General features: G+C 37.0%; 1 protein-coding gene across 1 annotated transcript in view; it reads left to right on the forward strand.

Annotated features, from left to right (window-relative positions):
* Nucleotides 1–25,113, forward strand: part of txndc16 (thioredoxin domain containing 16) — a 34,462-nt gene that overhangs the window by 6,051 nt on the left and 3,298 nt on the right. Inside the window, exons 11-19 of the mRNA XM_066694258.1 lie at nt 300–432; nt 552–698; nt 1,825–1,884; nt 5,546–5,714; nt 8,524–8,660; nt 9,230–9,314; nt 9,653–9,791; nt 16,888–17,054; nt 17,835–18,025. Of these exons, the coding sequence (XP_066550355.1) occupies nt 300–432; nt 552–698; nt 1,825–1,884; nt 5,546–5,714; nt 8,524–8,660; nt 9,230–9,314; nt 9,653–9,791; nt 16,888–17,054; nt 17,835–18,025 (1,228 nt within the window). The remainder of the gene's footprint in view (nt 1–299; nt 433–551; nt 699–1,824; nt 1,885–5,545; nt 5,715–8,523; nt 8,661–9,229; nt 9,315–9,652; nt 9,792–16,887; nt 17,055–17,834; nt 18,026–25,113) is intronic.

Below are 25,113 nucleotides of genomic sequence, written 5' to 3' on the forward strand. Positions count from 1 at the left end.
GCACTAGACATCTCAATATTAAACATGTAAGCTATAGTAAATACTTTTGAATCATTTTATTTAATCTTCCCATCTTTTGTGTGGTCTTTTTTTAATGTCTTGGGATCCATTCTAGAACTTATTTTTTGTCCATCTTTACTCCATTCCCATTGCCAATTCGGATAGTTTTTCTATCTCTTCTTGTTATTCCTACCATACATCTTTCTATGCTCCTTTGTGTTGCTTAACAATTCTGAATCACTTTTGCATTTAGTGACCAGTTTTATTTTATTTATGCATTTATTTTTAATCTCATCAAGGGTTCTCCTGTCAAGTTCCTGACCTTGCAAAACATGGATGATGTTGTCAACCTTTTCGTGGAGAAAACACCCTCAGATGAGGAGGAGGAAGCAGAGGATGAAGAGGATCAAGAACCGCACTGGTCTCTCTTGGGTAAATTTAACTGGACCATCAAGAATGATGATATACAATGTTAAGACAGTTTTTAAGCAGAAAATCGATTTTTCAGGCTCAATCCAGTGTGTGTGTCGCTCTTATCACTATTCCCATAGACATCCTGGATGATGAGGTGGCCGAGTCCGTGTACAGGGAACGGGGTGTGGAGCTCAACTATGAACTGGTCCCAGAATTGACAACCGAGACTATCAAGCCTGCAGTGATGGAAACTGAGCACACGGTGGTGCTCTTCTACTTCAGATGTAAGTAAACCTCTTGATTTGTAGCAATGCCTGTTGAAAGAGGAGTATCTGATTCCATCACCCCTGCACGAATTAAGTTTCTCTCTTAAAAACAGGGTTTCAGTCATATTACATGTATAAAACATTGGGGAATATTCATTAAACTCTTCGTGTTGTGTTAAGTTTACACCTGTTTTTCCCCTTAATGAGGTAAATACGAAAAGGAGAGTAGTTTCACATTAAAGGAATATCACAGTGCTATTTTATGTTAGCTAAAGTAATTTTCCACATTGTTGCATTAGATGTGTTTTTCTTGTTTTGAAATAGGTGTACTAAACCTAACAACAGTAGAGTTGTGTGACTGCAGGTCATTGTGTCCTTCTGAGGTGAATAATAGAGCATTCCCGATAAGGGGATTCGTTATGAAGAAATTAAAGGTACCCCAGTTTCTTTACATAAGCTTCACCTTGTTAGTAAAAAGTGAAGCCAACATGGCACATCTCCGGCAGGGTAAACTATTTGAACAGGTTCTTTTTGTTTGGAGTGATGAAGCAGTTGTTTTGTTTTACACAGAACAATATATGGACATTGAATTTTGAGTACTTACTGGAGCTGTGTGAAAATATTTGATCTGGAAATACGTCATGAGCTCAATTAATTGCATTAATTGGAATAAAGTAATTTTATTTGACTATCCCTTCCCACATTTTATTTAGTGCTTTTTTCTATTCATGTTCAGTCAACGTGGTTTAACTTGTTTAGCTTATCAATAGTGCATTCATTTGTTTTCCATGTATTTCCTATTTACGTAGGTAGTGGAAATTTTTAACTTTATTTTTGTAGTTTGTAAATAGAAATGTTTGCCATTTCCTGGAATTAGCAAATGGCTTGAGCTCATGTTTATGTAACTTTCCATTGTTTGCCTAATGTTCTTTCTCTATAGTGAATCTAAATATTTTCTCCTAAACTGCACTAAATAAATACGGCCCGAATCAGCAGCTAATGCCAGTAACGGCGATCTGTGTTGTGCCAGGAAACTGCCAGGGAACAATTTTCATTGTACTCAACATAGTACTGTAGACTAACATTCATTTTCCATTGCTTGGCTTGGCCCTGATAAAGCTGCAGTGTTGTTTTTGTGCTGCAGGGGACGCTGCATCCATGGCTTTCATGCAGTCTTATCTCGAGATAGCTGACATGCTCAAAGGTAAGGGTCTGACCTTCAAAGGTGTTATTATTTGATTAATATCTGTAGCCCCTTTGAAAATGTAGTGGTTTGACAGAAAACCCTCTTCAAAATATGTTTTTCTTTAAGCTGTAATAAAGGAAAAACAAAGTCATACTGTTAATTCCTCATACAGTGGGGGGAAAAAAGTATTTGATCCCCTGCTGATTTTGTACGTATGCCCACTGACAAAGAAATGATCAGTCTATAATTTTAATGGTAGGTGTATTTTAACAGTGAGAGACAGAATAACAACAAAAAAATCCAGAAAAACGCATTTCAAAAAAGTTATAAATTGATTTGCATGTTAATGAGGGAAATAAGTGTTTGACCCCTACGACTTAGTACTTGGTGGCAAAACCCTTGCTGGCAATCACAGAGGTCAGACGTTTCTTGTAGTTGGCCACCAGGTTTGCACACATCTCAGGAGGGATTTTGTCCCACTCCTCTTTGCAGATCCTCTCCAAGTCATTAAGGTTTCGAGGCTGACGTTTGGCAACTCGAACCTTCAGCTCCCTCCACAGATTTTCTATGGGATTAAGGTCTGGAGACTGGCTAGGCCACTCCAGGACCTTAATGTGCTTCTTCTTGAGCCACTCCTTTGTTGCCTTGGCTGTGTGTTTTGGGTCATTGTCATGCTGGAATACCCATCCACGACCCATTTTCAATGCCCTGGCTGAGGGAAGGAGGTTCTCACCCAAGATTTGACGGTACATGGCCCCGTCCATCGTCCCTTTGATGCGGTGCAGTTGTCCTGTCCCCTTAGCAGAAAAACACCCCCAAAGCATAATGTTTCCACCTCCATGTTTGACGGTGGGGATGGTGTTCTTGGGGTCATTCCTCCTCCTCCAAACACGGCGAGTTGAGTTGATGCCAAAGAGCTCGATTTTGGTCTCATCTGACCACAACACTTTCACCCAGTTCTCCTCTGAATCATTCAGATGTACAGGCCCGTCTGAAGTTTGCCAATGAACATGAGCTTTCTTGAGCAGGGGGACCTTGCGGGCGCTGCAGGATTTCAGTCCTTCATGGCATAGTGTGTTACCAATTGTTTTCTTGGTGACTATGGTCCCAGCTGCCTTGAGATCATTAACAAGATCCACCCGTGTAGTTCTGGGCTGATTCCTCACCGTTCTCATGATCATTGAAACTCCACGAGGTGAGATCTTGCATGGAGCCCCAGACCGAGGGAGACTGACAGTTATTTTGTGTTTCTTCCATTTGCGAATAATCGCACCAACTGTTGTCACCTTCTCACCAAGCTGCTTGGCGATGGTCTTGTAGCCCATTCCAGCCTTGTGTAGGTCTACAATCTTGTCCCCGACATCCTTGGACAGCTCTTTGGTCTTGGCCATGGTGGAGAGTTTGGAATCTGATTGATTGATTGCTTCTGTGGACAGGTGTCTTTTATACAGGTAACGAGCTGAGCTCGTTACCTGTATAAAAGACAGCTGGGAGCCAGAAATCTTGCTGATTGATAGGAGATCAAATACTTATTTCCCTCATTAACATGCAAATCAATTTATAACTTTTTTTGAAATGCGTTTTTCTGGATTTTTTTGTTGTTATTCTGTCTCTCACTGTTAAAATACACCTACCATTAAAATTATAGACTGATCATTTCTTTGTCAGTGGGAAAATGTACAAAATCAGCAGGGGATCAAATACTTTTTTCCCTCACTGTATATGTTAGACTAAACAGTAGCCAGATCTAGACACTAAGTCAGATTTTGGCAGCCCATGTTTATACTTTTTACACAGTGAGGGAATCCCACTTAAATTATTCTTACACTTGACTTTGCTTGTCATCCCTTAATAAATACAGGCACTTTTTATTTATTTTTTTAACCTGTGGCAAAGTGTTTCTTTCTTTCAGCTGTGGCTTTCATCAATGTATCAGATTTAGATGAGTTCAGTGAAATTATGAAAAATGAACCAAACTAACATCCTTTTGTCTGCTTGCTGTACTATGGAACAAAATTCCTATGGATGAAAAGATTGGTGGTGGAAAAATATTACATCACTACTTGCCTTGAGTTGTAATTTGAATTATTAAGTATAGAAGTCAATTCCCAGATTGCATGCGTGACTAGAGAGTTTGTATTTAGGCTTTTTTTGGGTTCGTTGTCCCCTGTGTCCTTTGGCTGAGCAGAGTGCGCAACAGGAAATCTGTGGTTTGAAATTAAAAGTAAGCATTTGCTTTTGTTGCACATTAAATATATTGGGATGGAAATGCAATCTTTTGGAAAGCATCAGCAAATATTAATAGTCCATGAATATCTGTATGTTCATCAACTTTCATATCTATGACTAGGTAAATATATTATGTAAAGTGCATCAGAGCAGGTGGATGTTGTTTTTCAAAATTAATGTGTAAGAAAGAATGATTTTTCTTGGCAAAAACTCATTCCATTTGATTAGAATCTTTTCTTGATGTAATTATATACAATCACAAATAGACCACCAAGCTTATTTTCAATATTGATTGTTTTCTTATGTTATAGAAATTGCTTGCTGGCAGTCGGTTAGAGAATATGAATTACACTGAACCTCATAGATTGGTTTGCACTGCGTGATGGTGTTTTTAATCAAAGGTTTGATAAACAAGTCCTATTATAATGACCGGTCATAACAAAAATATATGCTTTTGTGTTTCAAAGATTTGCTCTACTAATGAAACGTTTAATATGAACAAAGTCAACAGCACCCAAGTTGTTTTTATTTGAAGGTTCATAAACAAATCTTACCTAACCTTTAGCCCCCTCAGTGTAAATGAGTCTGCTGACTTCTGAAAGTGTGTGTGTACTAGAGTACTATTCCTCATCGACTATTCCCAATGGCGGCTGGTAATGTGTTAATAGCCTCTTGAAATGCTTTTACTGCTTATTGCCTTTCCATTCAGGAAGGAGACCATCATATGAGTCTTTTATAGTTATTGAAATTATTTAAATAACATCAGATTGATCATAATTGTCTCCTGTATGAGTTAGTAATGTGTCTAGTTTTATTAAAATGATTACATCATAAGTGCAAGGAAAGTATTTTCTGTGTAATATAAAATGAAACACATTTTCAGCTTTGAGTTACAAGTAATTAGATATTTTTTTCTTATTAAGACTTCAGTTCTTAGAAAAATATACATTTCATGAAACATAATACAGTGAGAGCAAGAAAATATGATATATCATATTAGCCCTTACTGAAGTATTAACTGGAAAAACCAAATACAATGCAAGAGTATGCAATCGTAGAAATGTGAAACTAGTAACTTCAGTGTTGTGAGCATTGGGGTCACAGCACATATAATTACCCATAGCAGAGAGCCGTTATGATAAAGGAGTGACCGAGAAGGTGAGGCCCAGTTGACCGCTGCATGTATCAGGAGAGAGAGGGATGAGTATGCAGGTGCCCAAATATCCTAAAAGTTAAAAACTGATTTCCTAACTTTCAAATTGAACATAATCCACACTCTCTTTTAATTGCAAAGCTGCAGTATAAGTGTACTATTCAATTAATCCTTTGTTCATGAATGACCTCGCAGGGAAATTCTCTACCCTGACATATTGCATGGGCCATTCTACTGCTGCATACACCAGCTGGACACCTGCAAAGTTGCACACATTGTCTCTCGTACTATTTAAAGATTTGCCTGACGTGAAGCTGGCCCGAGTGGACTGTGGTGAGTGGACAGATCTGTGCACCAGTCAGAACATCTCCCGCTTTCCAACCATCAAGATGTTCCGGCCCGGTGAGGAGCCGCAACTGTACAGAGGCATGCTGGGAACTGAGAGTCTTCACAGGTTCATCATGCTGTGAGTTGACACTTACCTCTTCCCTGTGTTGTGTCAGGAGGGGAAAACAATAGCAGCCAGACAAATAATAATTAAAGATTAATTGGAAGACATTTGTGTTGCACTATATTATTAAAAGCTTTTTTATTCATATTCCAAGCAGCATTTTATATCCTTCCATTTCTCCTGTTAAACTATGTCTTGTTTGTTGTTGATTCTGTTTTCTTTAATGTAGTTTGATTGATAATATTCTGTAGAGCTGTTTACAAACCCATGCAAGTATGTGTCTGATTGAGCACACAATAGAAAGTGTACAGGCCCCCTTCATGTTCATGCGTTTTGTGTTCGTTAATGGCTTTCGGCTGAATCTGTCAATACAAATGTAAACAAAAAGCATTCTTTCCTAGTTGAGATCAGTTTTCTTTCTTTGTTGGATAAACCACTTTACAGTTAAATAGAAATAATAATAAATTCCTTTTGAATTGAGTTGTGGTGTTTGTGAAGGGGACACACATTTATAAAGAGCTCAAGGGGGGGGAGGATTTGTAGGCACCAGCTGTAACATATTTAATTCTTCTAGTTTGCAAATTCTACAATGAGTTACTATTCCCATGACTGTTTACCATCCACTGTAGTGTAGGGGCAGACACAGTTCACAGTGTGTCCTGTCTGAAAGTCTACAACATCACTGCACATAACCATACTGAAGATTTTGGGGAATAATATAAATTCAATCAATCAATTTGTATTTAGTATAGCATCCTTCCCAGGGTTGACACAGAGCACTTGAAAATAAACAGACAAAGAAACCAAAATAAACAAACAAAGCATTAAGGGACCTGTGGAGATTAACAGGACTGAAGGAAGAATTAAAAATATGTTCTGTAGAAAAATATGTAGTAGAGTACATAAATCAACTATGCACTTAATGTCAGTTATGGAATTAATTATTGTTCGTACTTAGAGAGATTTCATTGACTTAAAGAGTGGATCCTGAACATGAACATTTCTTTAAAAGGAACAGTATCTGTAAAGACCTTGTCCTGTTATCTACTATTCTAGGCTCTGTTTTATTTGATCTGTTCTTGCCAAATGTATTGGTATGTACTGGGTTCCAGAAATGGTTGACTTAACCCTAAAACGATGAACCAATTTATTTTCCAACTCTTGAGAACAGTTTATCCCTACTGGCCCTAAAATATTTTCTTCTAATTGTGCCAGTGTAATTTTTAAGACATTTACGTCTTCTGCATAAGGGTCAGCTTTTCTGCTCTTTGTACATGTTCAAAATGTGTCTTACTGTTGTGATCTAGAGATATAAGTTTTTTAGTTTTTGTCTGCTCCCTTGAACCGTGGGATGGATAAATAGTAACTTGGCACTAAGTGAACCAGAACAACAATCCTTGCAAACATCCTTGTCATGCTTTTTAACCATGTGATATGCACATAACTCCCAAAGTACACATCCGAGATGAAACCGGAACCTGTGCCGTGACTGGAACCCCGAGGTTCTAAATGAAACGTGAAAATTTGCCAGGTTCCTTAAATAAAATCCTATCTTATCAGGCAAACAAAATGCAGTATGTAAATGTACACTCCTTTCAGTGGTATTCATATATAGGTGTGCTTTTTCCAGTGAAATCCTTGCTTGAATGTATTATTATTATTGCAATTCCAGTTGTACATATCCAAAGACATTGATTTTAAAGTTTTCTTTTTTAAATTATTTTCTTTCTTTTCTTCTCAGTTAAAATGTGAACATGACAAGTAGTAAGTTTCTACATTTTCAAATTATAGAGAAAAAATTAAATAACATTTGATCTGACGTTTTTATGATGAGCTTGGTTATTAAGTAGTTTTGTAGAGAACTTGGGTAATTTAAAAGACATCAAATGCTTTTATTATCTAGCCTACTAAAATGTAACCGGTTCTTCATATTTCTCCACATGTTTTTATTCTTGAAGCGTCTATAAAACAATGGTAGGGCAGTTCAGTTCTGATAAGCCCTGTTTATGATAAGCTTCTCAGAGTCACATTAACATCTGCTTAACATCTGATCTCAAATGACAAATTGATTTAGCTTTCAATTTTGGCATTCATACACTACTTATTTTCTAATTTGGATATAATGTTCCACTAATATAATATATATATATATATATATATATATATATATATATATATATATATATATATATATATATATATATAACCCGGGCTTGGCTCCATCCATCACTGGTGTTCTGTTTGCCTTTTTGTATTAATTTATCTTTCCAACAAAATTCTTGGCACCCCTAACGCCATTCCCTTGAAACCTTGATGTCATTGCCCAGATGATAAGGCATACAAAATACACAACAAAGGTGAAATGTGATCTGAAAATGACCTGCTTAGACTCCATTAAAGGGGAGAGCACTTACCCATTAAGTAGCTCTTTAGAAAATGTGTAATAGTCTCTCTTATACACTTTAACCACACCATCCTCTAATTTGCAGGGAAAGAGCTGTACTAGATTGTAATCTTTTTCCCATCTAACAATACTTCAGTTTCTTTAATATTATTTAATTTCTTAGCGGCAGGGCCACTTATAATTGTCACTGTATATCACATTCTTTGTACATACAATTACCGTCTAGACAGCTTGGTTTTTCCTGGAGCAATCTTTTTAAAGTACCTTGCTTAATGGTGTAACAGCAGTGTCCCCTACCTAGGATTCTGTTTTGACTTCAGCCGTTGTTAATGTGTGATTTGTCCATGTGGCCAACATGCAGGTTGTTTCTACAGCTGCTTGTTCTATCAGTATCCTTTAATTGCTCGTTTTTAATTCTAGGAGCCGAGTCCCAGTCCCTCTTTTGCTGTCTTCCTGGGAAGAGGTTCAGTCCTACTTAGGAGGAGAGCTGTACCGGAGACATGCACGCTACTCTGCAGTCACTGTCCTGGGCCTGTTCAGCTCCAGCATGGACCAAGGTACAGGGACATTCTCCTAGAGGGCATGCAGCCCAGTTTCTCTGTGCTGTCCTGTTTTTTATTTATTTTAAGTAGCAGGTAGGTATTATGCTCTGTACTGTACTGCCTCTGTGACTTATTTTTAATGTCCTAAGTGATACGTGGGAAGTATACATGCAGATCTCCTCTTTGATATTTTGATGGCTCAGCTCAAATAGTTTCCCTTTTACATCATAAAGGCTTTTGTCACGTGGCTGTGGATTAAGGAGATCCCCTGAAGCTTTTACTATCACGGTTATAAAAAAAACACTGTAAGCTGTAAACCCAAATATTTTATTTTATTTACAACAGCACTTGAAAACTTGTTTTGAAAATCACGATAAGCTAAATTGCTTTTATTAATCTTCTCATACACTTCCTCAAAAATGAACAGTAATGAATTGGACCAATCCTGAATGTTTTATCATTACTGTTTCTGGTTCCTGTTATTTGCATTCTTAACTTTCCAAACAAAATATTGGCAATTCAGAAGGCTCTTAAGCAGATTCTTATTTAGTTCCTTCTTGGTATGCGTCTCTTTTTGTATACAGGAAGTGCAGTGTTTCGGCAAGCTGCCAAGAGACTAAGGGGGCAGGTTGTGACAGGTCTTGTTGCTGAGGAACTGGCAACAAAATGGTAAGATATTTGCAGTTCCCATTCCGGTTATAGCTTAAGATAAGCAATTCAGAACCCTTTTAGTTTATATTTAACAATTTTTCCTTATGATTTAGTTTTTGGCAATTGGATCACACTTTGAAATATTTAGTCTCCTAGTGACAAATTGCTGCCTTTTCACCTGCAAATTCTGAGTATTTTGCAATTCACTTGGGAAAACCATTACATACACAAATGTGATTTCCTAGAAAGACTTCCTTGGAAAGCGAGGTGGGCGAGGGAGTTGAATATGAAGCTCATTTTAGGTTTGTGGTGTATGGTGACCAAATATTGAGTATATCCTCTGCCTATGTGTCCAGGGCTCAGAACTTTGCGGTGAAGCTGCCGGCAATGTTGGTCTCCCGGGGGGCAGGTTTCCCCGTAGAGGCGTTTACCCTGCAGATCTCAGCAGAGGAAGAAATGACATCAAAAATCCAGAGGGCCATGCTTGACAAATTTGTAAGTGTTCATCCCCCCAACCTCCACTAAGACGGAAGATAATGTTTATTACTTTTAATGCTTGTCTTTAGATAATTACAAACATACAGAGTGGCGATCCAGTTTGCAGTGTCATGTTCCTCGTTTTCAATGAAAATCAAAATTCACCCGTTAAATTGGTTGAAAATCAGTGTTTGTCTGTGATTTCCCAGAGGAGGGAAAAGAGCAAAAGATCTGTATAGAAATGTTAGGAGAATCTATGAGATGTGATGAGGGGGCACTGAGAGTGTGTGTAGAGGGAGAACAGGAGGGGGCCCGGGACATAGCCTTGGGGTTCACAAACACAATATACAGAGTTGAACAAAATGTTTATTCAAACGTTAAGCATTTAAATCAAGGTTATAGTCCATAGAGAATCAGCCTTTCACAAGGTCCCTTCTCGGAGACCTGTCTGATTAGGTTCACTGAAAAAGGAAGTCCCAAATAGAACCAAGTTCTTACAAAACAATTATGATTAAGTCCTTTATAAATGCCAGGTTTATAACACATTATTAGCCCCGGCAAAAAGAAAAGGTAAACAAACAATTCAGCCATGCATTTAACGAGATAAGATTACAAGACAAAAACTAAACGGTACTGTAGCATCGTATTTCAAAAGCTATTCCTTGTACTGTTAGTTACTTCCCATTCTTACTCCCTGTCTTCCCTTTGTCTGCTTTTATTCACACCGGTCCCACCTGTTTCCCACAGTCACACCTGGAACCAATAATTAAGTGATTGTGCCTGTGATTAACCAATTAAGTAACCAAGTGATCATTTGCAAACATCCAGGCAAACAATGGACAATTACGGAGAACAATATCGATACTCACTCATACATAATTAATCACAAAGATAACTATTGTATATCTCCTTTCATAAATAATAACATTACCATCACTATACTTATAAACAATAACACTAATCTCAATGAATAAGCTATACATCCCTTCCCCTACAGATCAATTATTTATTTCCGTTTTAATTCCTCAGATCTTTTGCAGGTAAGCCTTTCATTTTAAACAGTCCAAACAGGCCAGGGAGTAATACAAGTATGTGGCATTTTAATGTCTCCTCATCACACAGCCTAATTAAAAAATAACAGGCTACATCATTTTAATGTTTCGGCTATCCATATTCAATAGTCCATTCAAAAAAAAAAAAAAAGCACAATATTTAATGTACAAACAAAAATGGAAGTGTAAATAGCATTCATAGTTTATCCTTAATTTAGTCGTCATCGTCAATATTTTGGTGGCGATTGAAGTAGAGCTTTTTTCATGTTTAAGACATTGGTGTTAATCACAGAAAACCCTAAGTTTTTATTCAGGTTTATTTAGGTACTGATCACAACAGGGCGATGTTGCTTACATTGCAGGAATTGGTGGTAAGCTAAAGGATGAAAATACGTCATAAAATAAATGAAAGTCTGGAAGCATTTATGCATTTGAGGTAGGATAAGATGAAAACGATAAATTTTACCAGTGTGCCATTGCCAGCACAACGCTCCAGGTTTTCCAATACTTTGCATCCACATTCTGCAGAAATATTTTAAGACCCACTTTGGCTTCTTTGGAAAATTGCAAATCTTACAATTTCTTACCATGAAGATAATAAATGTTTTCATACTGATAGTCATTGGTTTTTAGTTGCTCCAGAAGCCACTTCTTTTGGAGAACTGTACTACAGGAGTGTTTTTTTTTTTATTTTTTTTTATGCTGCACATTTTTACTTTTCTAGTTTTCAATTGCTTTACTGGAATCTAAGTTTGGTTAATGTAACAATTTAAAAAAGAAAAACATCAAAGCTTTGACATTCTTCTTGGAATTATGTTTTTTTGTGACTCCCATGGATCACATGACGTAAAGACAATCTGAATTGTTTACTTGAATAGAAAAGTGGGTTGTGGCACTTTCCCAATCTACTTCGGGTTAAGGAAGTTATTTAACCGAACAAGCAAAGTTCAAACTTGTAGAAACAATCAAATTGTAATTCCGTTGTTCTCCTTCAAGGGAACCTAAAAAACATTATTTTAAGGATGGTATATATTGTAAGGGTTCTTATGGCTTTGCTTAATATTTCTTTAGTTTTTTCTTATTTGGTTGTCAAAGCAAATATATTTTCTCTTAATAAGATTTGCAAATATTAGAAAGATCATAAGAGCTTAATAATATGTTCAACTGCATTTGAGAGCCTTTCTGCTTCATTTTGTGAATAAGCTTTTTTGGTGCTCTGCTGCATTGCCTGTTAAATTCATTGCTGTCAAGATCCTTGAGACAGACTATAACAAATGCCGTGAAGGAATGTTCTCAGTTACTCTTCATATAATTCAAATTAAGAAAGGTATCAAAAAGTCTTTAATAATTATTAAATGTATTAATAGCACTGGTGGCAGCTGTATGGATCCTAAATGTAGTAATCCTTCTGCTATGCAATGCACAGTTTAATTGATTTCAGGTCTAGATAATCTAGATAATGTTCTCATTAAGCCTAATATAAGCAAAGAGGGCTATGAAAATAATAGATAAGATCTCCCCCAGAATTGTATTTGGTAGATTAGAGTGATTATCTTCATGGTGGAATTCAGTACCACCACTAAAATATATCAACACCATCATTTGTTTTCTTTAATACTATATAAATAATCTCAAATAGGTATATAATTATAGATCTGTAATCAGTAAATATTTAATATCTGTTTGTATGTGTATATTTGTGTGTATGTGGAAGGTATCTGTCACACGTTTTTTTTATAGCAAGGGGTGGTGATTGGTGTTTTGGCACCTGCAATTTTATCTATTTTTACAAAGCATACATCATTTAAATGTAACCTGCAATGGCTCAACAGTGCTGGGGGTCATCAGTGGATTTATGGAGTGTGGATATTGACTGTGACATTATTTTCAATTATGGAAAGCCTGCCTGTAAATGAATAAGTGATTTAGTAATTTATTTACTTTATATAAATGATATACCAAGCCAGTTTCATGACAGTAATGAGTCGGACAATTTCTCTGGGAATAGAGACCTGTGTTACAGCTACTGACGTAATCTGTATTTATGGCTGATCACATGGTTTACCAGTAAAGTATGCAGATTGTTTCTATTAAAAATTACAACCATGCAATCATATGAATTCTGCTCCTCTGATAATACATATCCTGTAATAACCTCTGCATATCACTGTAAAACAAATCATAATTTACTGTGGGAGATTATTAATGTCTTTAGGTCAGTGCTTTCATCCAACAGAATTCAAAGCTAGTATCTCCAGAGTGTTGTTTTGGATTTGTAACCCATATTTGTTTTTATCTGTTATGTTTCCTGGTTTGCTTGACCCGGTCACTGTACTTGTTTTTGTCTTGCTGACAGCGATTGATCCCAACTCATGTAAGCTCTCTTTAGCTAATTATCTTCGTGTGACAGAGCTCAGATTTTTCCAGTGAGCTGCTTTTGTTTTATTAATCAAAGAGAAACTACTACTGCTAAAACTAAACTAAACTACTATGTACTACTACTACTTCAGTATTCTGAATAAATAATTTCTTTGGCGTAGAGGACTTTAGTTTTTTCTACAGTTTGGACAACCTGAAGATAAATATTTAGTATATTTATATATTTAGAAGGTAAATTAGTTTATTTTGGCCTAGATTTGTTTAACTCAAAAGGACAAGGCTGTGTGTGTCGGTGGAGTGGTGTGGGGGTAAACTTTGGATTCCTTTGCTACCACAATTGGATACATGATGCTTTGATTGTGAGTCTGTCTTTAAGACCAAGGAAACACAGGCATTCAGTGCAGATTTCCACACTAAATGATTCTGTCCAGTTTGGTGAAGGGTCTCCAGAACATCCAGTAGCCTTGGATTATCTTATAAATGGTATAAGGATGAGAAATCGTCCACTGTAATAATTTGCAAGTGTATTTCAGTCCATATAGAAAAAAGATGTAGATATTTTGTTTAGCTCTGTTGATTTTCATATTGTAGTCTTAGTCCTTTGCCACCATAGTCCTGAACTTTTGTGTAAATTAAGAGTTCAACTCAAGTGGAACAAAATTCAAAACCAGAAGTCCCCGAGCTTATTTGCCTTTTGCAATAAGGAAGCATCATTTGTGGTTTCATTTTTTTTTTTTTTTTTTTTTTTTTTTTCATGTATGTTTTTGCTGTTTGCATTGGCTTTAGAAAACTCAATTCAAAAAATATTTGCTATGTAAATAAGTTGTAGGTCTACATTTGATCTCCGCTACCACAATCCCTTATGTTTTGAATAATATCTGATGATTTCCTTGTTTTTGGTCTCGCATCCTCATGTTAACCGTTAACCATTATCCATTATATGTTTTTATTAATCTTTTCCTGCATGGGATCTTTATTACAGGAACAGTTCCCTTATGATAGATGAATACTGAAAGCAAATGCGGTGCAATATTTTGAATCATCATTAATTGGACGCTGGCCACACGGAATCCACGAGCACAGAATTGTGTCGAAAACCATCAAAACCAAAATCTTAATAAAATAAATAAAATGTAGATTTCCCTAATTCAAATGTTGCAAAAAATGAAAGTATTACCAGCTGTCACACAACAGTAACAAACATAATATAATTATCACACAATAAATTAATTAAATAATATAATCTCAGTTACATTAATTCATGAAATTGTACAGATTCTACCTAGTTTCCAGATTTCTTTAGTATACACTTACAGACCCTTAGACATGCACTTAACGACCTCTATGAACCCGGTATACTGTTTTGACTGGTCTGTTTTGTTTTATGACGATTGCATTTCATATTTTGAAATTGAGTTACAGCACTTGTGTATCTCTGAGCCTTCAAAAATACATATCCACCAACAAGCCAGCGATCCTGCACGATTATTTCCATGTAATTTCTATAAAGAGGGGGGTTACTTTTGTGTATCTTCTGTCAGCACACCGTTGACCACTGTCGGAAGCAAATGCTGTTAGACACCTTGAAATCTCACTTGTAATCTATATTTCTGTATAGAAAAATTTTAAAACTTATATATCAATTTATGCCAGTTTACGCAAAATTAAAGTAAAAAGTTCCACAGAATTTGGAAAATTAAATCTGCAGATTCTGTCTAGCCCTACTTATGGAATGACCTATCGATGCTCTTAAAGCTGCATTCATTTTTCAGTGGTACTAACTATTGTGCTATAAGTGACCAATTTAAATTAGAATAATTGAATTTCAACAACAGTATTAATTAGACAAGTCCCTTACGATTTTGTCCACATGGGCTTTGTGTGTTTTTTAGGGATGTGTTGCTATGTGTTTCCAAGCAGGTTGCTAGAATGTGCTAAAATGAAAACACTTAATATGTTCTTCTGTGTTTTCAAATCTCATTATCGTGGAATTAGGTTCAGTTTGAGGTCAGACTTGGGTTCCCCCTCTACATTATTCTGAGCTCATCTGAACTTTTCTGTGTCACACAGCTGTTGTCCTTCAGCTTATCCAAACTCACACTTGTTAGCTAAGCAGCATATTGTGCATGACTGGAAGTGGCATGTAAACACAGTTCGCATTAAACTTTACTGCAGTTATGGAGATAAACAATTCTCTGTGGGAATGCTTATTGGCTTATGAACCTTAAACTAGTCATTACCTCTTATCTTTGAATTACCCACTTTTCAGTTTGACTGGGTGGCACTGTTGTTGAATGATTTGCAATCTTTCAGAAGTGTGTGTGTGCATCTATGTATGTATGTATCTATATCTATGTATGTATTAGTCCAGAGACCAGCAAAAGTGTGAACAAGACCAGCTGAACATTGAATTTCTTCTGAATTCATATTGTTCCTATTTCATATCTTTAATATTGTTTAATCAATTGATTAATGTTAACACTGATATCTGTTTTGTATGTTAACACCCTAACAAAACAAAGTTTCCTGTTGCTAGGGATCAATCCCCTTTCCTGAGCAGGTAATGTAATCACCTGTTGAACATGTTTTTTTTTATGTATTTGTCTGTGCATTGTTTAAGAAAGAAGTCAAAGGCCAGTTAAAAAATTGCATTGCAGATCTGTGAGTTTCTAGAAGACCTTGTATGCAGTTTATAACAGTTTAATTCTGTGGCTTAAAGAGTTCAGCAAAGAAAATGTGTATCTGCACAATGTTGGGTACAGTAACTAATGAATTAATATGCTGTGCTGTCTGAAGTTTTGCATGTGGAAATTTTGAAAACAACCTTATCGATTTCATGTATGTTTAATCAGATTTTTTTTAAACCGTGTGCAAATGACTCTACTGACAACAGAGTTTACTGCTGCTCAAATTTACTTAGCACTGTTTGCAATTATGTACTGGTTGTCAAAGGCTTAAGTGGAACAGCTAAATAATAATTTGCTCATTATTCATTTGTGCAAATCTCTTTGACGTACATCTCGAAATGCAGCAGTTCCTGATAATTGTTGAAATTGATTTTAGACTTCAAACAGACTGCTGTGTGTTTTGTGTTGTTTGAGGATTTGTTGTTTGTCATATTTGAAAGTTAAATTTTGTAGTTTCCATTCCAGTCTTGACAGGTTCTTCATTGCAAAGCCACAAAAAGTGTAAAGCAGAGACAGTTTGTGAAATATTATGCCCCTCCTATGATTCTTAGGCAGTGCTTTCTTACTGTGCTGAATGGTGCACTGCCAAATAGTCCACTGGATGGCATTGCCTGCTAACAAACAAATGTCTTTCTAGTTGGTGCTCGACCAGTAACATTTTAAAGTTGTATATTTTTTTATTTTTTTTTTATAAATAAACCACGATCTCCAATCGAAGTACAGTATTGCTTTTATGGTTCAGTTGTGCTGATTGTATTTAATGTTGAAAAGATGCGTTAAGAATGAAGTATAAGACCTCTAAGTAACACGATATCCTTCACACATCTGATTTGGGCGTCTTTAGAAAATAAAAGTAAAAGTTGATATGGTATTATAATTGTCTGCTGTGATTCTGAATTTCATTTTCCACTGTGTCCAAAGCAATGTATATTATGTTTAGATATTATACATCTAAAGAACTCTCCTTCTCTCCTTCTCTTGCTCTCTCTCTGGTAGCCCGAGCTGACCGTGGAGAATTTGCCCTCTTACTTGGAGCTGGGCAAGCCACTGTTGCTGCTGTTTGTGCAGGACGAAAATGGAGAAAGTGGAGAAGCAATACAGGAGCTCCGTGGGCTCTTGGGTAGAGGGCTGCCGGATTCATACCTGCTCTGTTGGATACACCTGTGAGTGCCCATCCAGACTCCAGTCTCACCCACACGCACATGCCTTTCATCATTGCTCTGGAACAGCTTTCTGTTTATGATCATTCTGACCACTCCCACAATCTAAAATACTGAGTTGCTTTTCTTAAAAAATAAAAAAATAAATGAAAATGCATGCTGAAAGTGAATACAGTAAAGAGGATGTGGTTCTTTTAATTCTACCTATGCTGATGGTGTGGTTGGTGTATCAGAGGGGTTTCAGTTTTGTGCATTTTGAATAATTTATTTGGAGATACTGAGTGGTGCACTTAGCTGTGAATCACATTTTCTTATGACTTTTTCCATCTTATTGTGTTTCTTTATTTAGTTTAGTATATTGCTTTTTCCTTGTTTAAGTGCTTTTCATTGTTTAATTTACATTTAGGACATCATAATCTCATACCCTTTCTATCGTTTAACTGACTCAAACTGTACAGAATCACAATCTGAACTTACACGACCATGTGGAAATTACAATATGCAGTTTATCGAGTTGGACGCGATAAGAGGTCTGTGTTTTCCTTTGCTGTTCAGCCAGCCAGACCACAGTCCCAGTTATTATTATCCCAGTTATTATTGTTTCAAATATTTATTATCCTTTTTTTAGTGTCCTCAGAAACACTGATTTACAGCACGTAACCACCCACTGCCAGCATGGTATCGTGTGATATTTTTAATTTCAGCAGAATATTCTTTGTTTCTTATCAGATGTCCACTGTGCGCTATAGTGCGAGCCAACTGACTTCCTCACTTGTGTTTCAGGAGCCGAACGCCAGCCGGGAGGGGGGTGCTGGAGTCGTACCTGGGCTCCGTGCCTGTACTGCCAGCGCTCGTGCTGGTAGAGCTGGGCTCAGGAGAAGAGGTCTTCCAGTTCCCCCCAGGACGCCCCCTGCTGACTGAGTCTGTTCTGCAGTGGCTGGTCCGACTGAAGAACAAAGAGGAGCAGCCTGCAGGTTAGAAAATACATGACTCCATTCGAGGAGGTTTTGTTTGTGTTTGGGTGAAAGCAGTAGCTTCTGATGGTTTATAATCACTGAGAAAGTGTTGCATAAAGTCTGTGGAATCAAGTAAAATAACCCAGTAAATATCACCCCCCACCCCCCCATTACTGCCCTTTTTCATGTATTCTAAAACTCAAAAACAAGCTTAGATTTGTTCAAAGCATACTTCACTGGATTACAATAATTTGCCATTGACTGCATCAATTAGTAATTAGTAATAGAACAAACTCTGTATTGTTGAGAGGTTTCCATTGAACGATGTGTCGCTGAAATCAACGCTCATTCCTCTCAAAAGAAGAACTGGTTGATCTAGAAGAAAATATTGAGGTGTTTAAAGGGGAACTCCACTGAAAATCCATACTTTCGCAGGACATTCTATAAGTAGAAACATTTTGTGCTGTGAGTTTTTCATGTCCAGCTCATTCTATGAACCAGAAATCAGATTGAGAAATAGGCCATGATGAGTTAATCAAACCCTGTCATGTTTTTATTAATGTTTTTGTGGAAGAAGGAAAAACATTTTGGCCCAATCTTCTCAAAAATAACTTAGTCAGATACATCTGCTTGAACAAATCTTGATTTGATAAAAATGAAATTATCTTGAATTACACTATAACCTTTTGAAGAACATGTTAAACATGTTTTTATTTAAAACAAAATGTAACCAGATGTTATTTATGTAATTATTTAAGGGCATTTATCAAATGTTAAAGGAAAATAATTCCCAGATCGATGTGCACAGCCAACAGTCAAGCCAACTGTGTCAGTCAACAGTTGGGATAGTTGAGGAGAAAAGAGATAGCAGATGCCCCTTGCTGTAATGCAGAAGATTAATGGTGATTGGTATAAATAATGTAACATAACTTAGTCATCATCACATTTGTAGTAAGATTTGTAATATTGTGAATATGAATAGCAGTCTCCCACAACCATGGGCTTATACTTAATACAGCTGTTTAAATATATTTTCTTTAAATGTTTCTTTCTCTAGACAAACTGCTGGTAAGTTTTTTTTTTTTTTTAATTATTATTATTTTTTTATTATTATTAAACGGATCCATTTACAGATGCTGTATTTCTTCCCATGATTCCTGAGAGCGGATGTTGTGCAAAAACTTGGAAGTAATACATGCATACAGTAATATATGCATCCATGTATCAGTATAGGCAAATTCCAACTCTTGGGAAAAGTAACATGGTATCATTCATGGTTGAACCTGCCCCCCCCCTCTTCTTTGTCTTGTAATAATACTAAAACAGTCATACATGGTGAAATGAATGATGAAACTTATTGAAAGTTATATGAATTATAGGTTTTATTAATGTAATTTATACACAGAAATAAATTATGATATTCTCCACTGATTAACATATACAAAAATTGTAGGCTATGACCAATCTTACGGGAAAAATTGAATTACTTCCAAATTCCAAGGATGTTTAATCATTTTGGTTTTTGGTTTATGTGTAACTGTTACTCGCTCAGACTGGTAATTCTGCTAATTTGTAAAGGGAGGATGACTCAATCTGTGCTAAAACACTACCTACAATACTGATTTGCTTGTATTTCTGTGGGAGGTTAGGAAAATTTAATTAGAACTCATGCTGAAATAACTTTTGAAATAATGCTGCCTTTTTTCCTTCTGCCCCAATGTTTGCTTATTCTGTTATTTAACAGGAACAGAAGCCAGGTTTAATGAGAAAATAGCATAAAATAAATGTGTTCTGGGCATGTCACATCAATTTGATTACAGTAGTTTCTATTCCTACATTTTGTTACTGAAGTAAGTTATTGCAGTGTGAAATACTTCATAAGTTTCCAGGCTTCTGTAAGTTTCCTACACATTGGCAATTCTGAGTTCCTTCAGGGTCATGAATCTGAAACACTTCCTGAAACATCCTGATGGGCAATAGAAAGGCAGTGGATCTGCGTTGCTGTATTTTACATTGGAAGGAAAATCAGAATATTTCTCAGAAGCGTTGTTGTGTTGTCACAGAACACATAAAGCCACTGGTAATATTCCTTTATTGAAAGGCATTTGGTTACATTGATTGATATTTTCTGTAAGCTGAGGCAACAATGATGAGCTAAAACCTGAAGTTTCTCCCCACCTTGTATTTTTGTATTCGATGTGACAAAACATTGAACTCAATCAGAGCTAGTGGGCGGTACCAGTGCGCTTATTGTCCTATCCAGTGCTCATAATCATCTTCATGTTCACGTTCATAATCCTCTTCATGTTCGTCTTCATAATCATCTTCATTTTCATCTTCATAATCATCTTCATGTTCATAATCATCTTCATCTTAATTTTGGCACTGATCACCCTCCATACCACCTTTTGAAACATCCTGTTGCATTGTAGTTGCATTTTGCAGAAAGCATTCCTGAAGTATTATGTGAGCAAACGTTGGAGCAACCTAACTGCAGACATGGTTCTTTTGTTTAATTTATATTTTTCATCCTACCCTCTTAGATATCCAAACAAGGACTTTTATTCTTGTGCTCAAGGGTGTCTTGCTTATTGTTTATGAGATGTTAAAGTTTCTGGTCATTCTTTGGGAAGTCTGTCTAGTGCGCTCTGAAATTAAAACGCATTTGCTTATAATTAACTGAATGATGAATATTGATGAATGAATCTCAAACACAGATATACATTTTTCATTATACATATTTATGCCATTACAACACTTTTCAAGTGGCTCACAGTTGTTTACAGGCGTCTAAATAAATCATTCATCCTAACTAGGCTTCTACTGCCCAAGGGAGTTTACTGGTTTGGAAGTGATGTGATCTCTTAATGGATATCAAATGGTTTTCTTACTCCAAGTGATGTTTTTTATTTTTGTTTGTGAATACTTAAGATTTGATTTTGTATCCTAATACTTGTATTTTTCTCATAAGACCAACTTATATCCCTGTGTTTCTTCAAAGATATTGATTGCTGTAAAAGGCAATCGTGTTAAACTGAAATAGTCTGTCCCCATCCTCTCGAGCCTTGGATTGGAGAAACGCACATGGAAAACCGCTCCCCACAAGGACCCAGTGTGAGTCAGAAGGGTCTCCAGTCCCAACGGGTATATACGATAGCCATTTGTATGGGAAAATTATTAAAATTGTGTGATGTCGGAGCCATTGTGTCTCTCTTGTGGTTTATCTTCTCTCCGTGTCTGAAATGACAATGTACATTTTACTGGAAAATACAATGAAGCAAATGCTTCAGAAACCGTCCTGCGTCAATGTCCAGATTGCAAATTGTCGGCTCGGCTCCACTATGAACTTTTAAATGGTCTTGCTTGGCCTTTCAGAGCAAATAGTTGTGGTTGAATATATTCCTATTCTGCGTTTGAAACCATGTTATTCAAATTAAGTTAGATATTTTCATAGTTTCTTAAACATTCAGTCTAGAATTTGTTTGTGAACATGTCATCTCAGTTAGTGATCAGTAAACGTCACATATATATAATTCATCATTTATACTTCAATTAACAATATTAATTAAATCCCCAAATAACATTGTTTCACATGGAGGGTGTAAATACTTTCGATCACAATTCTACAGCCAATTCGGTCATAGCATTCATTCATTTTCTAAGAAAGCATATTTGGTCAAATGTAGTAAAATCAATATCTGTTAGTAGTGTGCATTCCCTTTAATGCAAGCTAAATTGCATTCCTATCTCATAAGCATATGTTGTTGTTTTTTTCTGCATTTTATTCTCGTCCTTATCCATTTATTTCTCACAGCAGTACAGGAAAGATTAGTTGATATTCATTCCCATTCTCAACTGGTCAGGGTTATGGCAATATGGCTTTTTGGGGGCATTTGAGTCTTAAAACTTAAATGGTGAGAGGAAGCCGAGGACAGTCCCACCCCCAACACTTGCTGTGAAATGTAACACTTCTGTGTTCTTATGTTAGTGAGAACATCACCTGGGACTGAGTCACATATCAGACGCAAATACAGATCTCTAAAGGACTCCACAGTTTGTCAAAATTGTACAAATTGGGATCTGCCTTCATGTTTCCTTCATTCCGAGGAGCAAAAGATGTGATATTAGAGCCAAACTTGTGGCCTCACTACAAGACTACATCATTGGTCTTGCTTTATTCTCTGCTCGGCCATCCCAGGAAATTGAGTAGAGCCAGATGCAAGTAATATACAATGATCAGCCATAACATTATGACCACTGACAGGTGAAGTGAATAACACTGATAATCTTGTTATCATGGCACCTGTCAGTGGGTGGGATATATTAGGCAGCAAGTGAACATTTTGTCCTCAAAGTTGATGTGTTAGAAGCAGGAAAAATGGGCAAGCGTAAGGATCTGAGCGACTTTGACAAGGGCCAAATTGTGATGGCTAGACGACTGGGTCAGAGCATCTCCAAAACTGCAGCTCTTGTGGGGTGTTCCCGGTCTGCAGTGGTCAGTACCTATCAAAAGTGGTCCAAGGAAGGAAAAGCGGTGAACCGGTGACAGGGTCATGGGCGGCCAAGGCTCACTGATGCACGTGGGGAGCGAAGGCTGGCCCGTGTGGTCCTATCCAACAGACGAGCTACTGTAGCTCAAATTGCTGAAAAAGTGAATGCTGGTTCTGATAGAAAGGTGTCAGAAAACACAGTGCATCACAGTTTGTTGCGTATGGGGCTGCGTAGCTGCAGACCAGTCAGGGTGCCCATGCCGACCACTGTCCACTGCCGAATGCACCTACAATGGGCACGTGAGCATCAGAACTGGACCACGGAGCAATGGAAGAAGGTGGCCTGGTCTGATGAATCACGAGTTCAAGGTGTTGACTTGGCCTCCAAATTCCCCAGATCTCAGTCCAATCGAGCATCTGTGGGATGTGCTGGACAAACAAGTCCGATCCATGGAGGCCCCACCTCGCAACTTACAGAACTTAAAGGATCTGCTGCTAACGTCTTGGTGCCAGATCCCACAGCACACCTTCAGAGGTCTAGTGGAGTCCATGCCTCGACGAGTCAGGGCTGTTTTGGCGGCCAAAGGGGGACCTACACAATATTAGGCAGGTGGTCATAATGTTATGGCTGATTGGTGTACTTTATGTATGTGAAGGGAAAATGTTAGATGTATACAGTAAAGTCTGGCTGTTCTCTTGATGCAACGTTCTGATCAGAAAGGGCAGATTTTGACAGAAGATAACCGCCCCTCTTCTGCTGTGTGTGGGTTTCACTCTGAAGCTGTGGCGGAAAGTAAGGGTTGTAGCTTTACAGAAATGAACAGTTTCATATACTACAGTTATCGCATGCTTTCATGATGGCCTATAAATGCATGAGACTTATGGTGGATTTCTGCAAGACTCGTCTCTCTTCCAGAGCTCACACATATGAACGTCTCTCAGCGGAGAGAATATATTTTTAGTAAGGTTGAAATGAACCGCAGTTACAAATCTAAGAATGCAAATATTGAATTAGAATTACAGTATTAATCATCAGCACGCTGCGATTCGTTTTAGTGGTTGTCCTTTAATCTTGCTTAGATAAGAATATTTCCTGCAACCTAAAAACTGACTGCCCTGTGGTATATGGTGAGATAACATCAAACTACTGGAACAAACCACGCTCATCTAGAATATGGAGCAACTGTGCAACACTAGAGTCTCTTCTCAAAGTTTCATGCAATTTCAATTTGTGAAAAACTGTCAGGTTATTGGTTTGATTTGGTAATGTGATTTGAGCAAGATTAGGAAAATACATTTTTCCCCAAACATAAAATGCATTTGTAATGTCTCAAGTGCATTTTTTGTTTTGGAGCAGTACAGTTGTAATAGTCTAGTAATACTTGGCGTTCTGTGTATCTTTAGATCATAATGAAAAATGTGTTACTCGCTTCCAACTGAGTTTCCTAAATGTTCCTTGTAGTTTCTTACAACATCCACTAGAGGGTATCCAAGCCCTTAATTTATTCATTTGAAATACCTTGGATTGATTTTCTGTTTGCCAATACATACTGTATAGCAGATGAATATGTCATGTTTTTATTATTATTATTAGAAACTCTATTTGAAGGAAAAAACCTATCAGTATTATTTAAATGTTACCATAATTTTCTTGCACAATACAATCTGTACTGTATTTAAAAATACTTATTCTAAATTAGTTGTTTTGTCTTGGCACAAGAACTATGTACACAATTATGTGATTGAGCAATATATTTTGAAACTACATTCAATTTATCAATTTAAAATGATAAAAAATTGAAAGGATTTACCATAATATCTTACATAGCCTGGTGTTAATATTTCTACACTGCCAAATGTCTCTTATCAGAGTTTTTTGTCACTCAAACATTCTTATTTGGATTCACAAGGCCTCCCACAGCTCCCATATAAAACTGAAAAAGAGATTCCCCCTGGTATTTGCACAAGGCACTGACGAACTCCGTGATTGCGTTTCGCCTGAAGATGAAACCAAATATGAATCTGTGGTCAATTAGTTGAATTTATTTGAACTTCACAGCTGGTTGGCACAGCAGCTCTGGGGGTACTGGTGCAGATTCCCACACTGCCATTAGAGTCTATACTTTCTGCAAACCAGCCACTTCATACCAGTTCAAGCTCCTCACTCGGCACCATTTACTTCTGTCCTGGCTAGCAGAACTGTGGGGCTGGATTTATATCCGCAATATGTCTGTCACAGCTTTCCATTCAGTCCAATTAACAACAGTTAAGAGTATGTGCAAAGTATGTCAGTTAATTTAATATTTGGCTTTCTCGCTTTTTTCTGTGTCCTACAGCACTTTCTGTTCATTTCAGCAGGAATGGGTTTTGGTTTTGCTCCTACTGGGTATTAGGGTGAAGCTGTTTTTGTCATTTTACTTCCTCTCAACTCTTACCTTCTGAAGGATATTACTCCCATCTGCTTCCTATAAAGAGGGTACCATTGTGTTCCACTGAGAGAGAGAAAATCGGTGCCAGTTTTGTTTTCCATTCTTCGGAACCCCAGGGTTTTTTTGACGCAAGATTGCGTGGCTATGAAGATGCAATTTGTTGTTTTCTTCAGGCAGATTCATTAGA

The sequence above is a fragment of the Amia ocellicauda genome, chromosome 21, assembly GCF_036373705.1.
Source record: "Amia ocellicauda isolate fAmiCal2 chromosome 21, fAmiCal2.hap1, whole genome shotgun sequence".
NCBI classification, from domain to species: domain Eukaryota; kingdom Metazoa; phylum Chordata; class Actinopteri; order Amiiformes; family Amiidae; genus Amia; species Amia ocellicauda.